This window comes from Dipodomys ordii, unplaced genomic scaffold, assembly GCF_000151885.1.
Source record: "Dipodomys ordii isolate 6190 unplaced genomic scaffold, Dord_2.0 Scaffold45, whole genome shotgun sequence".
NCBI classification, from domain to species: domain Eukaryota; kingdom Metazoa; phylum Chordata; class Mammalia; order Rodentia; family Heteromyidae; genus Dipodomys; species Dipodomys ordii.
Window position 1 is genome coordinate 11,339,748 of NW_012267261.1, and position 18,399 is coordinate 11,358,146.

The following is an 18,399-nucleotide window of genomic DNA, read 5'->3' on the forward strand; positions in this document are numbered from 1 at the left end:
GGGCTTTTTTCTTTTTGCTTATGTGGTGCTGAGGAATCGAACCCAGGGCCTCATGCATGCAAGGCAAGCGCTCTACCACTGAGCCACCTTCCCAGCCCTACTGACAGTAATTTTAAATAGTGCAAGTTTAGAATCTATTCTATTCTTTGCTTTACTTGATGGCTTAGCTGTGGGATTTGTGCCACTTCCTTCATTCCTCTAAGTCTCATTCTCTCCTCTTGTGATCTGAGAGGAAAGTACTCCTACAATTCACCTCATAGTATTTAGGGAGGAAATTCATGTAAGCATTTATGGCGCTATTTGACATGATGTGACCCTCAGTGTTGGCTGTGATTCTTTACTACTAATGTAACTAGAAATCCAATTAATCTCCCAGTCCCCCCCCCCTCGGCCACTTTTTTTTGGGGTAAGTCCTGGGGCTTGAACTCTGGGCTTGGGCACTGTCCCTGAGCTGCTTCTGCTCAAGACTAGCACCTTACTACTTGAGCCTCAGTGTCACTTCCCACCTTTCCTGAATAGTTCATTTGAGAGTCTCACAGACTTTCCTGCCTGAGCTGTCTCTGAACTGTGATCCTTAGACCTCAGCCTCCTGAACAGCTAGTATTATAAGCGTAAGCCACCAGCGCCTGGCTTCTAGCCCATTATTTTAAATTAAAATAATCTGTATTTTTAAAACATAACAACTTCAAATAAAGAATATAAAAAAACACTGCTCATAGGACAGGAAAAAATATCTACAAATCAGTTATGTGACCATGGAGTTATATATTTAAAATTCAACAAAAAAGATAACCCAATATAAAAGCAGACCTGAATCCAAATAGTCATTTCTCCAAAGAAGATATTTAAGTGGCCAAAGGCATATGTAAAGGTGTTTGACACCATTGGTCATTAAGAAATTCAAATAAAAACCACTGTATGATAAAAGCATCCACTCACTAAAAGGGCAATAATAAGAAAGACAAATAATAATAATGGTTGCCAAGGATCAGAAATTGGACCTCTTAACATTGCTGACAGAGCGTAAACTGATAGAACTACTTTGAACCTTGCCTACCAGTTCTTCAGGTCAATTCTGAAACTACAATGTAACCTAGCTCTGTCATTCCTACATATGTACTAAACAAAAGAAATAAGTCTTCAATATACATTTTGTAAATAAATGTTCATAGAAACAGTTCTCATGAAAGTCAAAGAAACAATCAAGTGTGTATCAGCTGATGAATGGGTGAACAACATTCCCAACAATGAAGTATTATTCAGCTATGAAAGTTACAACATGGGTGAACCTTGGAAATATATCTCTCTGGGGCTGGGGGTATGGCTGTAATGGTAAAGTGCTTGTTTCACAAACACAAGGTCCTATGTGCAAACCTAAAACAGTACTACCAAAAAGAAAAAAAATCTTCCTAGTAAAACAAACCAGTCAGCCAGATGCCAGTTGCTCATGTCTGTAATCCTAGCTACTCAGGAGGTTAAAACCTGAGGATCACAGTTCAAAAGCCAATCCAGGCAGGAAAGTGCATGAGAGTCTTCTCTCCGATTAACCATTAGAAAACCGGAAGTGGAGCTATGGCTCAAAGTGGTCAAGCACTAGCCTTGAGCAACAAAGCTCAGGGACAGCACCCAAGCCACGACTGACATAGGAAACCACAAATAGTATGATGTATTTCATAGTATTTTCAGAGTAAACAAACTTACAGCAAAGTAGATTAATGGATGCTTGCGGGTGGGCATAGGGAGGTAAAGTAGGTGGTTAGATGAAATGGGAGTGACTGAATGAGCACAAGGATTCTTTCTCAGTGATTGATATAAGTGTTCTATTACTGTTTATCACATTACATCGGGCACTCCTTTGGATGAATTCCTAGGGATACTCTTTTTGTAAGCAGTCTAAAGCAAAACCTTTCACAGAGTAATTTAATCTATATCATTTCATTTCATGTAAAGCATATCCAATTTGTGCTTTTTAAAGATAATGAGGACATATGGCATTCAAACTTGATTAAAATGTTCACTGTGTTGGGATGTTGGTTTACTTTTCCATCCTTATCTCCTGCTGACTCTCAAGGGGAGAACCACAGACCCAGTGGTATCACAGCATCTTGATAGTGTTATACAAGTAACAACACTCACCTCAGCCTCCTGCACACATCTTTTTACCAACAGCATCTTCAGGCCTCCTGGGGCTACTAGACATGGAGGTTTCTTTGGTACAGGTGGGTGTGCCACTGTAAAACGGAGGTGGGAGGCACTGTCAGGCAAGACTTCTGTTGTAGGCAGGAAGTCAGTCGGGGACTCGGTCCTGGCCGGGGAAGCTGTACTGGGTTGGGTGTCTTCAAATACATTTTTTATAGCTTCAACAAAGGTCTCAGCAGTCTTCTCAGATGGGTCCACAAGGTAAATCTCTTTCAAGGAGCTACCTTCCTGCTTATATTGGTAGTAGTCTTTGATGGCTGAAACAATGCTCCATACACTCTGGTATAAGAGAAAGCTGAAGATTCCAGAACTGATAGCTGGAATGGCTATGGATTGGTACTTGTATTGCTCAGCTAAACTAAGACTGGTTTCCACAGCTCGCTTTAACAGGAATACACACCTTGGCACATCATGGCCATTCCCCTGAGGCCCTACTGCATGGATCACACGCTGGCAAGGGAGCCTTCCTGCTTTGGAGATGGTCGCATTGCCAGGTAGGATCTTGCCCCTTTTCTTCACTATCTCGTCACAGTCTGCTTGAAGCTCAGGGCCAGCTGCTTTTAAGAGAGCAGCAGCAAGCCCACCAATATGCTTGAGGGTCTCATTTGCAGCATTCACCACCACATCCACTGGAAACTGAGTCAAGTCACCCTGCTTCACAATCAGCATGACACCAGGAGCCACCCTCTTCTTAAAGAAGCACTTCTGTACATTTTCACTGCCTACCTCCTCCTGTTTTTCTTTGTCCTCTTGGAGTTCAATGCTACAGCTATACAACCGTCTGACCTCACTTCTGTAAAACAACACTTTATCCTGGAAGAATTGCCTGGCTCCTGGCTTATCAATGTTAAAGGTTTTAACACAGATTAAATTCTGAACTTTTGCAACGATGTCTGTTCCTTCTAGTACTTTACTCTTGGTACCAATCAGTAAAATGCCATTCTTTCTGTTTTCAGGCTTGAAAATTACCTGCACACCTGTCTTCTTTGGCCAGAATTCCTTCTTGTTTGCCCTGAAGTAGTCTAGAAGCAAGGATGGCTTGACCTCAATGAATCTCTCTATTCTCATATGTTTTTCCAAGAAGTAAAAAAGCAAGGTATAGATTTCATTGACTTCTTTCACACAACCTGCAATGATCACCTCAGCTGGAGATCCTGAAGTTAATTCAGTGATTGCCACCACCTTTGTGTGGGAATTGTGTTTCTTTTGCAAATCATTAACTTTCTTTTTCCATTTGTTGCTATTAAGAATTTCCTTGTCTTCAACTTCAATGCGTTTATAATTTAAGCCACTGAGCATTTGTTCTTCAGCTTGTGCCTGATCTTTAGCAGAACAGCTGGTCAAGTCAACAGTTATATCATATAGATCATAGACTGCAAGAACTTTCTGTTTTATAAAGAGAAACTGAGACAATTCTTTACAGTCTACCTGTTGCAAAAAGTTGGAGACCTCAGAAGAAATCTGAAGTGTTTTCCGAACCATGGAAAACATCACTGCCAGGACTTCACTCTTTAATTTATACACATCTGCACGGGGTCCTTTAACACACAGGTAGTGAGTGGATTCATTGTAAGAGAGTTCCATCTCTGGGCACTCTGTTCCTAGATGGTTCAGGAAACCACTATGGCACAAAAGAAAATACTTTCCTGGAGAAATGGCCACTTTTTCCTCCAGACTCTCCTGTTCCTTTCTAATTTTTTGCATGGTGTTTTCTATTAATTCCTTGGTTTTCAAGGTAATGTTTTGCACATCTTCTGATTTTCCTGCTAAAATCATCATCTCCTCAGTTGTATCAAACTCAATCAAAATCCTATCATCTTCTATATCTTGTTTGATGGTGTCCCACACTCCTGGCTCCACTTGGAGTGAGATAACTTCATATTTAGACCTGATGCCAGCTAGTGCTGTGGATGCATCTTTCTGCCAGGTCTTGATTTTTGATCTTGTTTGGCTGCCCAGCGTGGCTGCAGGTCTGACAGTAACTGTACTGTTGAGTTGGGACCATGTTAGCTCACAGTGACAATGCCTCATTTCATTGTTTATCTCCTCAATCAGATGCCCTTCTTTCTGAAAAAACTTGCATAAGAGTGGATCCAATGACTCTTTGAATGGTGCTGGGAGCTTCTCCTTACCATACAAGGCGGTGCCCAAAGAGATATAGTAGGGGAAGACTGATATTGGCATCTTATTGAAGTTATGCTTCTTGGCCATGATGGTTTCTAACACTTTCAAAGCAAAAGGAATAAAAATAACATCATCTTGATGGGATACATTTCAAATAAAAACAAATTAAGGCAACCCATTTTTGTTTTCTAGAGGAAAATAAATCCTAATGTTTGCACAATGTTGATGTGAAATTTTAAGGCAGCACTATTCCCAAGATGCTCATTTATAAATTGACATGTACTAACAGTGTACAGATAGACCTTATTTAAAGCAACAATTACCTTCTACCTGATTAATATGTTGATACATTTTAATTAATATGTTGATACATATTAATTAACTCCCATTATTCTCTTGTCCATATCTCAGGGATGCATTCCCACCATATGAAATAATGGATATGAATTTCTTCACAAACACAAGGTTGGTATTTGTCCAGTGTGAGGAATATATTGTTCCTCAAAGACAAATTCATTTGAGTAACATGTTATTTGTTCTATTTCATATAGTCATAGAATTTTAAGCTTCACAGTTGTCTTAGATTCTATTACTCATCTTAGAGCAGAACAATAATAACTCTTATATTAGACACTTTTGTATGTATGTTCCAATCCTGGGGCTTGAACTCAGGGTCTGAGCACTATCCTTGAGCTTTTGTACTCAAGGCTAGTGCTCTACCACTTGAGCCACATACTTCCAACATTTTTGGTCATTAATTGGAGATAAGAGTCTCACAGACTTTTCTGCCTAGGCTGGCTTTGAACCATGATCCTCCAATCTCAGCTTCTTGAGTAGCTAGGATTACAGGCATGAGCCATCAACACCCAGCCATCAGATACTTTTTGAAGTGCTTTTTATATATGAAGTTCATTTAATCCTTGAAACCTCCCTTTAAGGGAGAGACATTATTATTATCATCCCTATTTTTAAATAATAAGATGGAGGCTGGGAAGAATTAGATAACTTAAGTGAATATCTGAGTTAATATCCAGCATCTACCAGCCCCAAAACCTGTGATTTTCCATTATAGCAAAACAAAATCATTCTTAGTCATTTGAGAGCCCAGCCCAGAGACTATAATTCAGTAAAAACCCTTACCTCCTTCTGCCCATGATACAGTTACCTCTTGGTCATTGTACAGAGACCGATCCAATCCCCACCCCCCTCTTTCTATTCTTATTAGCCTCCTAGACATTCCCTATTTTCACTTAGTTGCCAGGCAGGTAAAAAAAAATAGGTAAACTCCAGTAATAACTTGGACTTCAACTTCATCCATGGTGGAAAGATGTTAAAATAATTTCATCATATTTGTTTTGTGATCAAGGACTAGTGCCAGGCTTGATAGAAAGATGAAAGCCTCCAAAGCCCAAAAATATAAGCCCAAAATCCCACCACAGTCCCATGGAGGATCTGTGCCAGTATTCACTAGCAGTTACTGAACTCTGCATTATTCCAGGTAGTCTGCAGGTTGGTTTCATCAAGTCATCACAACACTGCTCTCAGCAAATTACTACTGTGACACCCATTTTACAGATAAGAAACCCACAGGTTTGGTGGCTTAAAGCAACTTGTCAAAAATCACAACACGAAGCTAGACGCTGGTGGCTCATGCCTGTAATCCTAGCTACTTAAAGAGACTGAGATTTGGGGATTGTGGTTGCAAAGCCAGCCTGGGCAGGAAAGCCCGTGAGACTCTTATCTCCAATTAACCACCAGAAAACCGGAAGTGGCCTTGTGGCTCAAGTGGTAGAGCGCTAGCCTTGAGCTGAAGAGTTGAGGAACAGCACCCAGGCCCCCCAAAATTCACAGTCAGTAAGCACCAAAACTAGGATTCAAACTCAGGTTTGTCTGTTGTGATGACCATCTAAGATGTCATTTTAATATGCCTTATAGTCTCCATCCTGAGGTTATTTGAAACCATTCCTATTAGTTCCTGAGTAATGACACTTACAGAAAAGATGGAGCAGTAGCACTTTATAGAAACTGTATTATGCTACTGAGTATGTCTTCACCTAGACTTGGCTTAAATTAATTTGAGAATTTATGTGGATGGATAAACACAAATTGTCTTTTTAATATAGCACATCAAAAGCCCCAAGAAAGATACATGTTTTAGTCAGTTATATACAATCTCCTTTTCGCTTTTAAAAATTTGGCACTGATTCTCTAAAATTGTAATCACTGCCCTCATGAAGTATCATATCCCAAGTGAACAGATAATTAAAATCATTTTAAACAAGCAAAATGAGTGAGAATGTAACTAACTGCTAGGACCTGCTTAAATGGCCTAGATTATGCCAGATACCAAAAGCTATGAGATAGTACCTTTTCTGTCACAGAATTCAACCAGAGCAGAACTCTCATCTGGAAAACACTCAACACTGGCAACTCTTCCTCCTCCATTAAAAGGATTTTCAAAGAAAAGTTGCAACTGGTAGTCATCAACACCAGGGGGCAGGTTTTCAACCTTGACTGTTTTTGTCATTTCCAGAAGTCTTGGAGAAACCTGAAGTCTTTTAATTGAATGGTGCCTGGCACAATCATCAACAAATTTGATGGCATCTACAAAAGAAGAAAATTAGGATATTACGATTTGATATCTAAAGAACATAGAAGATTGTGGCCTGGTTATTAATCGAGTTAAAAGGAAGAAGCCAGCACTCCAGTTTGAGACGGGATTTTTACTACCTACTTGAGACTTGGCATGCATAAAACCTCCTGTCTCTGAATGATGTGTCTGTGAATGTGTCACATCATTACTGGCACTGAGCAGTGTTTCTCTAGTCATACTCCTCACCAGCCTACAATGGCATCTTGTAATTTCACTCCCCTCTCTCCAGTCCTTCAATGGTGCCATGCCTGCAGGTCAAAGCTCACACGCCTTCAACAGCTTACAGTGACCTTAGCGATTTCCAAGCATTACTTCAGTTCTTCCCTGCAAATTATTTTCCACATCACCGCAAAAATTAGCCATTGTTTGAAACCTCCCTTTTTTTCCCCTTCACCCTTGCATATGCCATTTTTGTGTCACAAATACCCTTCTCTAATGTTCTGTTATTGTTTTTGCTTTTGTTTTTTTTTTTGCTGTGCTAAGGAACACACTTGTACATGCTAGGGTAACCGCCATGCCCCCCTACCCCACCCCAAGTAAAATGGCAGCCCTTGTAATTTTTTTAAACTTTGTTTATGTTCATCCTTCATGAATCAGCCTACCTTTTCTAAATTAGTAAGAACTGATGGCGGGACCATAATACACTGCGCTACCATCTGTGTATGAATAAAATAATCTAGATATGAATAAAGTAAGTCTTTGCCAGATGGCCACCTAGGAGAGAAGGGGCCTTGAAAGAAACTACATTACCTCTTGTGGGATTGAAAAGGAAAAAAAAAATCATACCTCAAAGTCTTGAATCTGGGTTTTGAAGAGCAAAGAAGAATTTTTCAGAGGGATAAGCAATCAAAGCATGTCAGTCAGAGGTTACAGCAATGGCATGAAACATCTTACTTAGTGCAGTTTAAATACAATCAGCCAGTATGACTACAGTACAGACTTGACAAGTGTAACACTAATACCTTGTTTGGATCTCCTTTCTTCCCATTTCCACAGCTTCTCCTCTTGCTAGCTTGTTATCTATTTCCTCTTGTTATTTACTTCCATAGAAACTTCTTACCTGCTCCCAAACTGTGAGTTCCTCTAGAATATCTGCCCAGGAAGCTAGCAGATGCTATAATATAGATCTACACTGTCCCCCAGAGGCCCATGTACTAAATCCTTAATCCCCAGCTTGATGATATTAGGAGGAGGAAGAACCTTAAGTAGTGAAACCTAGTGGGAGGTTTTCTGGTCCCTGGGTGGGAGAAAGGATTGAGGATGACTTTGCCTCTTTCTTTCAGCCATTAGGCAGAGTATACTCCAAGTGGTAGCCTTGAGCAAAAATACCAAGGGAGAGAGCAAGGCCCTGAGTTCAAGCCCTAGCATGGTGCTCTCTCCCTCTCTCTCTCTCTCTCCTTCCATCTCTCTCTCTCCCCCTCTCTCTCCTTCTCTCTCTCTCTGGTAAAAAGGAGAAGAACAAAGAATATTGGCCAATGAAATGTCCCTTGAGCTTACCTTTATGCTGTGGAAAAGTAACCACGGCAACATCAAAGTCTCGGATAACTTCCATCTGAAAGTCATCACTGGAGAGGCCACTTATGTTCTCCACTAGTAAGGTCAATGTTGTGTCAGTCACATTTGCCTTAAGATTTTCAAGTGCCACCACACAGGAAATGTTTTCACATTCTCTTGGGATATCTTCCTGTTTTTCTGGTGTACTACAGAGAGAAAGTTTTGTGTCCAGCTCTTCTGACACATCTGCTTTGGGGGGAGACAAAGGAAGTTGTATTATATTTATCTGCCATAGTCTTAGCACAGTTAGTTAGACTAAGATATGAATGTTTTGTTTTTAGGTCCCTAATAGAAATAGCTTTCTGCTTTGGTAAGTTAAAAATATGTAAAGCTGCTTTATATTATATTATATTATATTATAATGTAAAGCAGGTGGCTCACCTGAGATCTGAGGATTGCAGTTCAAAGCCAGCCCAGGCAGGAAAGTCTATGAGACTCTTATCTCTAATTAACTACAAAAAGAACCCAGGAAGTGGAGCTGTGGTTCAAGTGCTAAGTGGTAGAGCACTACCTTGAGCACAAAAGCTCAGGAACAGCACCCAGGCCCTGAATTCAAGCCCCAGGGATAGTGTGTGTGTGTGTGTGTGTGTGTGTGTGTGTGTGTGTGTGTGTGTGTGTATGCATGTATGTGTATATATATATATAATATAGCATTTTTCTATTATCATTTGTATTTTAAGTTTAATTATATTATATTCTTTTCTGCTTTATCCCTCTGCCCAACTTGTCCTCCATAGCACTTGACATTTATTTCTATCACAGCATCCATTACAATGATAGAAATAAACTTTTCAAAAGCAAGACCCAGGCTTGTTCATCTTTGTGTTGCTGGCCCATGGTAGATACCTGAGACTCAGTTAATGATCACTGAATAGGAGAACTCCTGCACTCTGATGGAATGCAAGGACATCTAATGATGTGCACACATTTACATTGACTATAGTGTAAGGAGAAACAACATAACAGCACTGAATGAGACAGGTATGATCATGTGGAATAGGTACTGGGTTAGGGATGAGGCTGTATGCATTCAACCCCTGACTGCCACTCTTTTGCTATGTGTCCTTGTCTTAATATTAAATGAGAGCATTGGACTAAGTGAACTACATAGTAAGAGTCTTCCCAGAAACAGTTTTTCCCCCTCTAATACTGGGGTTGAACTCAGAACCTCATACATGCTAAACTGGCACTCTATCATTTGAACCACACCCCAGCCCCACTTTTTGCAGGCTAGAGTTAAATGGATATTTTTTTTGGCTACATAAAATCAAGTGATTTTTTTTTTTTTGCCCAGGCTGGCTTTGAACTTCAGTCCTTTAGATTTCAGCCTCCTCAATAGGTGGGATTATAGATGCAAACTATCAGATCCTGGACAAGCAATTATTTTATAACCTGTGACTATTAGAAGCTTCAACACCAAAGAAGCATGTCAAGAGTTTGAAAAACAGATCAAGGGGCTGGGCTTGTATAGAAAGGCCTCAGAGAACTGGATGTAGCTGTGAGGGCCTTGAAGGGTGCCCAGAATTAGGTACAGAAAATAGCAGTAAAGGATATTGTGGGCAATAATCACCAGACACTTTAGACAAAGGTAATGTGACTGATGTGTCTACAAAGGAGTGCTCTGGGGCAGATATATGAGCAACTAGTTCAGAAAAACAGGTCAGATCCAGAATGTGCTCTGAACTTCACCTTGCAGGTGAAGCTAGAGGTGAGACAGAGTATCTGTGAAAGGATGATGAAATATTTAGAAACAGCTCCCAGAAACAGAGACCACACTATGAGTTCCCTCCATGATAGACTTGAAAGTCACAGGAGGGCCTAGCCACAAGAGAAGGATGGATGTTAAGACTTTTTATAAACTGGTGACCAATGTCTATGAAATGTAAGAAGCTAGATGCCTTTAATTCCCAGAAGGTGAGAGGCAAACTGGCTGAGAACTTAAAAAAGAAACAGTAAGTCCTAAAGAAAACTTGTTTGATGAGCGAAAGGATACAAATGGCTTCAGTAGATTGGCTCTGACTACTCAATAGGAACATCCAAGAGACAAGAAATTTAAAAAGGAGTCTAGACTGGAGATTTGGATGAGGAAGTTCCAGATTTTCCCAACCCAAGTAACCAGTATTCGCTGCCCTTGGCCTTGATTCTTTTCCAAGACATTCCAGCTGCTGGTTTCCAATTTTCTGTCCAGCCCAACTAATCATAGCCTGTCGTTTCAGGTATGCCTAATACATGCCCACCCATGACGCAGCGGCCTCTGCTTCTTGATCTTTGAGACTTAGGACTCATTAGGCAACTCTTCTCCATTCATACACGACTCTGTTCTAAAAATGCCCATCCCAATCTAAGTCATTTCTAGAGTTTTAGCTTAGGTTCATTGTCAGAATTTAGTGTATGTACAGCAATAATTTGACAATAAAATTGTTAAAAGCACAAGAAACATCAATTTCATGGACTTTTAGATATTATTTAGATATTATTTTAACTTATTTCACATTTGTTTAATTAAATTCCTAAGTCTCAGAGAGGACTATCTAGTCCCTTTCTGCCAATGAACCTTTCATGGGAGATTTTAGACTAATTTTGAATGCATTTCCCTAAGATTTGGGTCCATATATCACTGTCTCACTCTTGTTTAGTTCATTCAGCATGGGTCATCATTTTACGCTCCGTAACAACATGCATATCCATGAAAACTAGTAGTTTATAAGTGTCACACCAATATGCAGCCACTATTTAAGTAACAGAATCCAGGACAGCTATCTAACTCCTGGCTGATTCCAATCATAGGTGAGGTAAGAAGAGAAGCTGCCTTTGGGGTCACTGCATCCACTTCTGCTGCTGACCATTATGGTTCTTCTTGCTATGGCTGCATAGGACATCTCTGTACACCAAGTGTTCACAAAGCAGTGCTGACAGATGCAGCCACACAGCATCTGTGGATGGACATGCCCTGTCCTTGTTTCTTTTCCTCTTTCTTTCCTTTTTTTTTTTTTTTGGCCTGGGGCTTGAACTCAGGGCTTGGGCACTATCCTTGAATTTCTTTTACTCAAGGCTAATGCTCTACCACTTGAACCAGTGCCACTTCCTGCTTTTTCTGAGTGGTTTATTGGAAATAAGTCTCACCGACTTTCCTGTCCTTCCTGCCTGGGCTGGCTTCAAATGGAGATCCTCAAATCTCAGCCTCCTGAGTAGCTAGGATTATAGCTGTGAGCCACCAGTGACTGGATCTGTTGTTGTTTCTTACTGGACACCTGGGCATAGATGGGCTCTACCATTAAGCTTCTTGCCACTTTCTAGAAATTTTTTTTTCCCTCTTCTCAACTGCAGACATCTCCCAGGTCCTAGAGGGACTTGAGCCTAAGTAACCTCATAGTGTCTGCTCTCTGACAAGCTTGCATAGATAGGTGTGAAGATGGTCCAGCCCCACACTGAGCAGACCCTGTGATGTGTAAAGATGGAAGAGAAGGACTATTCCCAGGTGATTTCTATAATGACTGCAAAACTGCTTAGTGAACATCAGAGCCGCTTCAACTTTAGTTTTACCTTTAACATCTTCATTTACCCGGGATTCCTAAAACCAAAACAATAAAGTAGCATTACTCTACTAGTAGTAATTACATTAAGAAAACATTCCTAAGACCAGACAGGAGTTGTATGGTAAATAGACATGATAATGGAATACTCCCGCATTGGGTTTCTTGAGTGCATCTGAGGTCATATGTCACGGAGCATCCATTGGTCATTGGTAAAAATGAGATGCAATGTAATTCCTAATTCACATTAAATGTTCAGTGCATGGGGTAATCCTGAATCAGACAAACAGCTGAGGTCATAATTTTCAGACTCAACAGTTATTATGTACTCACTATAACAGCAAGATTCATAGAAGTCATCTCATTAACCCTCACAGTAATCTAACAATCCATTTTTTAATTGGGGAAATAGCAGGTAGTATGGATGGCGGTCTTCTAAAAACAATGCAAGCTTCAGGCTATAAAGAGCCAGAGCTAGCATTTAAAATCCCAAACTAATATTATTGTAACTACTAAAATCAAAGGAAAAGTACTCTTCCTCCATTCTGTCATACCGCCTTAATACAGCTCCCATCTCCTCCATATTTCTCAGCCACTTTTCTCACTCTGGTTTCATCTACACTCCTCATTCCACCACATTTTCTTATTGAGATTCCCACATTTGGGAGCTTGGGACATCATCCGGATCCCTCTGAACCCTGGCTCCATCTGGCTTACCTTTGTTGGAATTTCCTTCTTAAAGACAGGGCCTTCATCCGGGGCAGTGGGCAACTGGACAGTGAGCTTGAATGTTCCTGTTCCTGGCAATTCCAACTCATGATTCTGTTTCTCCAGAACCTTCTGACGAACTGAAAAGTCAAGAAGAGAAAACAGTCAAGTGACATTCTTTATTTTATAATTATTCTATTATTTTTATGTTACTTCAAGTTCTCAAAAGAGGCTCTGTACAGTAAAAAAAAAAAAGAAGAAAAGTTTAGTAAGTGTGTAAGGATTAGAATTTCATTGTTACACATGCATTAACACTATAGTTTGGGTCTGTACTTTCCCGGCAGAGCCTATGTATTAAAGGTTTAGTTGCCAGCCTATGACACTTAATGGGAGGTAATGGAGCATTAAGAAGTATAACCTGGTGGGAGAAAATGAGGTAATGTGTGCTTTTTCAGGAGATATTGGGACCCAGCCCCTTCTCCCTTTTTTACATCTGGTCATGAGATAACGGCAGTCTCATGATGTATCTTGCCAAAAACCAACAGGTCAATTGACCATAAGTGCAAACCTCTAATATTGCTGAGTTAAAATGAACCTTTCTGTTAAGGCATTTTGTCATAGTATTGGAAAGGTGACTAACTCATGTAGCAAGTTCCTTAATAAGCATTATTTATGAAGCAAAAATCTATTTATTAATGAAGTTAATAAAGATTGCTGTTGTTTTATTAAAAATCAATGTTGGCTGCATTACATTGAAGACACATTAAAAAGAACTTGGTACAGGCCCTGACACTCAGTAGGTATTCAAAAAGCAGCAGAATCCATTCTACACGGAGATGAAATAATGAAAGCATCCCTCAGGGACAGCCAGGGCCTAGGACATGGCACGGTGAAAGCTATGTTTTAGGAAGGTGGCTAAGGAACCTAATCAGAAAGTCCAGTTTCTTAGTCTGTGATGATGAGGGCCTCATATCTGGCAGTAAAGGATGTATGAAAGAAGGGATGGAAAATATTTTGCAAAAATAAACACGTAGAGGATTAATATATCAAACATCAGGGATAGAGTATATGCCACGCCTACTCCGGTGGAGTCTGCTGAGCATGGAACACCTGCTATCAGATCTGAGAATGGGGCTTCAAAGAGGCCTACGTCCTGGAAAGTCTGGCAAGCCCCTGGGAAAGAGGTGTTCCTGTTCCTGTTTCTCTTTTCTTCGCTGTATAGGAGTGCCCATTAATCTTTTACTGCTCCTGCTGCTTATTCTACTTACTCATGCTCAACATTCTCTTATTCAGGGCTCTTTCTTGGAAGTGATGATGACTCCAACATCCGATGAGTGTCCTGAGAATATGACTAACTCACCAGAGTTAAGTGCTACCCTGAAAGCCCCTCTTATGGAGGCTATTAGACAAGTCATAAGTAAATTTAAAAGTATTGGGGGGTTCATGACGTCACTTCAGCAGAAGGAATTGTTTGTAAGAGATTTACAAGAAGCTGTAGACACGGCTAGAGCAGAAAGAGTGTATGGCTATTGGGGACTTCCCTTTAATCCTGAAGCATATACAATAGACCCATATGGATATCCTGTAGATAAGAAAGATGTAGACGGATATTTAGACCAAAAGCTAAATAAGATTCCTAAAAGGTTGGTAGATGGAAGGTGGCAATGGCTTATCAGAGGAAAATGGTGGGATCCTCCATTATCTAGGGGACCCCAAGGACTTCCCCCAGATCCATAGCCTGTTACAGATGTGTATGATAAGGATGGCAACTGTTGGGTAAACTACTTAGGAGAAAGAACTTCCTATTACTCTCTTCCATTTACTGAGAGACTTGCTAGATCTAGGCCTCCTTGGTGCTTACTATCAAAAAAGAAGGAACAAGGAAGATCTTATGAGATAGTTAAGGCCTTTATGGAGAAGAGTAAACGATTATGTGAAAGGGTTACAGTGAAGACACTATGAGCCTGAATTTGATATATGGCCAGATTTAACTAAGTATACTGAATATCATGATTTTTGGCCACAAATTGGGGACCCTCTAAAAATGGCAAAGAAGCACAATTGCTTAGAAAAGATTTGAACCGCATAAAGTGCAAAACTAAACAAAAGTAACAATAAAGTACTAGAGTTCATGCCTTTCTGTCCAGCACCTTGCCCATATGCTCTGGTTAATGGTTAATAGGTGATAAGCATCTCGAAACCAATTGTATTTCTTAAAAATATTTGCAATATCTAGTATATGTATGAGTCAAGCGAAAAAGGTCAGATAATGTGATGTTAGGAAAATGAACCCTTAGATATGTAATTTAATGTTTTCCTTTCATGCATTTGTTTCTAACGCATTTATAAGATTATCTCTTTGTAGCTTTGTATGCCCCTCCCCCACAGTATAACCCCTGCTTTCCCTATATTTGATGTCAGTATAACTTGTAAAGGAGATGGGGAAAAACAAGTCGTTTAAGGATACAGGTGGACCTGTTGCAACAATGAGAAGTACAAGATGTCATGTCGAAAACAAGCTTTACAACGTCGGTGCAGGGGTGGTGGTGGAAGGAGGTCGGGGGGTGGGGGGGTGGAGGATTGGGTGGGGGGTGGGGGGAGGGAGGCTGGGAAGGGATGTGAAGGGTAAACAAAGGAGGAGGCTGCAATGCTTGATAAGAAATGTACGCATTAACCTGCCCATGTAATTGTAACCCCTCTGTACAGTGTGTTCACAAAAAAATAAAAATTAAAAAAAAGAAAGATCTAAAAAAAAAATAGAGGTAAAGCCTGGAACATAGCTCGTCAACCAAAAACAAGATCAGGCGACCAGCTGGTGACCACCCAAGAACGAAGCCTTGCAGCAAGATTGTGTAACCTTTTGCCCTTTCTCATGGAGACCTTTTCCTATAAAAGCTTGTCATCCTCTGCAATAAAACGCACTCAGCATTCACTCCTCTTCTGTGTGAGTTGTCTGTTTGCCATCTCCCCACCTGTTCCAGTTACCCCCAATAGGTGTCCTCCCTCGTCCCGACAGAGCCGGTCCGCGGCAAGTATAAAAACTGAAAGTGGAAGTGGACACGTGTGAGTCTAGATGTGACTTTAACCCTGCCAAGAACCAGCTGAATGGCTGTAAGGAAATACAGCTTAACCTCTGTGGAATTTTCATATCCCTGCTTAGCATTTTGTCTGTGAATGCCTTTGGCAATGCCCTCAAATGCAATGCAGATGTAAGCTGGGATGATCAGAAGGATTAGCTAGAAAAGGGAAATTCCATGAAAACATGGAAAGGAAGTTTTGTTAAGGAGAGGGTGTGGTCAACAGTAAGATGGCTCTGAGGTCTGGCAGAAAGGAATTTGGGGGGCCCTGCTATTTGTGGCTCTGGCTATGACATGAATGCTGGGTTACTATGTTATATTCTGATGCAAAGGGTCGGAGAAGCTGAGTCTTTCTTTCTTTCTCCCCTCACCCTTACTTTTTGTTGTGATAATACTGGGCTTGAACTCAAGGCCCCATGCTCTCACTTGGCTTTTTCGAACATACTTCTACTTCAGGCTTGTTGCTGGTTATTTGGACATAAAAATCCCACAGACTTTTCTGCCTGGACTATCTCTGAATGGTGATCCTCAGATCTCAGCCTCGTGAGTAGCTAGAAATACAGGTGTGAGCCACTGGTGCCTGGCTCAACGTCTTAAAGGGAGGCGTGATGGATTTCCCACCTCAGCCAACCATAAAAGAATGGACCTCAATGCTCATTTGGAAACAAGCATTAGAACTGACCTGAGAAAGAATGCTAGCCTCCAACTCCACTCTTTAAGGGACAGGACGTGGATTCTATCCAGACTGGAGGACTGACTACTGAGAGTGACTTCTGAAAGCTGAGAGCAATCTGTAATCCAGTTTATCTGATGTCATCTCTGTTATATAGCTACCTTTGTTCCTGGACTTTGTTTTTAAAGTCCATCCAGGCATATTCCTATGCCAGCTGCTTTTCAGATTGTGTGCAATACGTATGCACATAGGTATTTCAGGGGCTGAATGGTAGTATGATCAGTAATGTGATCCTCAATAAGGACAGGAGTTTGGGAGGAAGAAGAGTGGGAAGTCTCATGTCCAGCTCCCCTCACTGACAAGGACAGTATCCTTCCTGAACCAAGCTCAGAGCATCTACATGTAATTTTATCTAAGAAGACACGTTCTTGCATCCTTGGGAAAGTTCAAGCTCTGATTTATGACAAGCAATTTTGATAACATGTTCAAACTAGGGTTTAAAAGTTACAGGCAGTCTGTGCCCCCAGCATGAGAGCTGCTCTTAAGGACAGTGGGATTTTAGAGAAGAAAGAACCCACTAAGGGCCAAGGGGAAGCTGACAGCTGGAATCAAAGTAGGAGACCTTCTAGGAAAAGGGAAAGCTGGAGGGAAATGGCATTCCATGGTGGAATTAATCCTTGGAGAGAACTGTTCTTAGTCTTCTATAAGAAGGGCCAAGCAGGTCTCTTGTCCCTTTCTGCCTCTCCTGCTAACCTGGCTGCATCCTTCCCTTTCTCCTTCAATTTCCCCTTCTAGGGTCCCTGTTGGGGCATTGTATCTCTCCAAACTGCAAGGCCCCAAAGGCTCCTTGCCTCTCCTCAAGTCCAAAGGCAGGAAGATGACTGTTGTCTGCATCCTGAGGACCACTGGGGGTTGCCACCAGGCTAAGAAATCCCAGGGGGGAGGTGACATTCTGGGAGTCATAGATTTGGAGTTCCCACAAGAGACCTGAGCAAGCCCATAACAGGTGGCCCTTGGCCCACTTTGGAAGAGGAAACTGGTGGGGAGCACGGGGATTCTTACTTGCTCAGCTACTGGCTAGGAGGAACTTGGCCCTGAGATTGAAACACCCCAATTCACATCACCTCAGAATGCCAGCGGTGCTCCACATGTGTGGACGTCCGTGAGACTGAGCAGGGGTGACAGTGGGGAAGGGGTGTACATAGCAGCCTTCTCCCCTCCACTAGTCAAGGCAAACTGGGTGAGGGGCCTCAGTCTCCACCCAAGGGACCTCAGAACCCTGGGAATCTCCATAATCCAGGAGGAATCCCAGCAACTCCCAGTAAATCCCAGTGAGTTTCTTAATCCTCTCCCACCCCAAATGACAAACAACAGGAACAGGGAAAGACAGCCGAGAAGACAGCGAGGAAGGTTGATGGACTCAGGAATCTCAGCTCCCAGTGGATTCACAGCACCTAGGGTGAGCTCTGAATCATTCATCTCCACTCTCCAGGGGCTACTTCACCTCCTGCGACTGCCAATTGACCGGTGCATCCCTCCTGTACCCCCATCCCTGGCCAGTTCTCCCAGCAGGAGGAGCCAGCGCCCCCCTCCGTCCCCCAACCTTTCCTCTGCGCCCCTCACCATCATCTGGGAAGAAGAGCACCAAGAAACGCTGTGGGTTCCCGGGCTCCTGGCGGACCTCACACTCTCCCCCTCCGGATCTCTTCGGGCTCTGGAAGTACTTCTGCAGCTTGACAGTTAAGTTCTTGGGGGGATGGGGACCCCAGGACCCCTCCACCAACAGCGGGAAGGGGCCCACGCCAGCCATCCTCGGCTGGGCTCCTGTGGTGACTGAAGAAAGCTCACTTTGCCTCTTTCGCTTTCGTTTCCAGGAAA

General features: G+C 41.8%; 1 protein-coding gene across 1 annotated transcript in view; it reads right to left on the minus strand.

Annotated features, from left to right (window-relative positions):
• Positions 1-18,331, minus strand: part of LOC105987968 (poly [ADP-ribose] polymerase 14-like) — a 37,947-nt gene extending 19,616 nt beyond the window's left edge. Inside the window, exons 1-6 of the mRNA XM_013019415.1 lie at positions 18,145-18,331; positions 12,781-12,911; positions 12,074-12,101; positions 8,474-8,716; positions 6,691-6,927; positions 2,137-4,424 (exon numbers count right to left, since the gene is read on the minus strand). Coding sequence (XP_012874869.1) covers positions 2,137-4,424; positions 6,691-6,927; positions 8,474-8,716; positions 12,074-12,101; positions 12,781-12,911; positions 18,145-18,331 — 3,114 coding nt within the window. The remainder of the gene's footprint in view (positions 1-2,136; positions 4,425-6,690; positions 6,928-8,473; positions 8,717-12,073; positions 12,102-12,780; positions 12,912-18,144) is intronic.
• Positions 18,332-18,399: the final 68 nt, after the last annotated feature.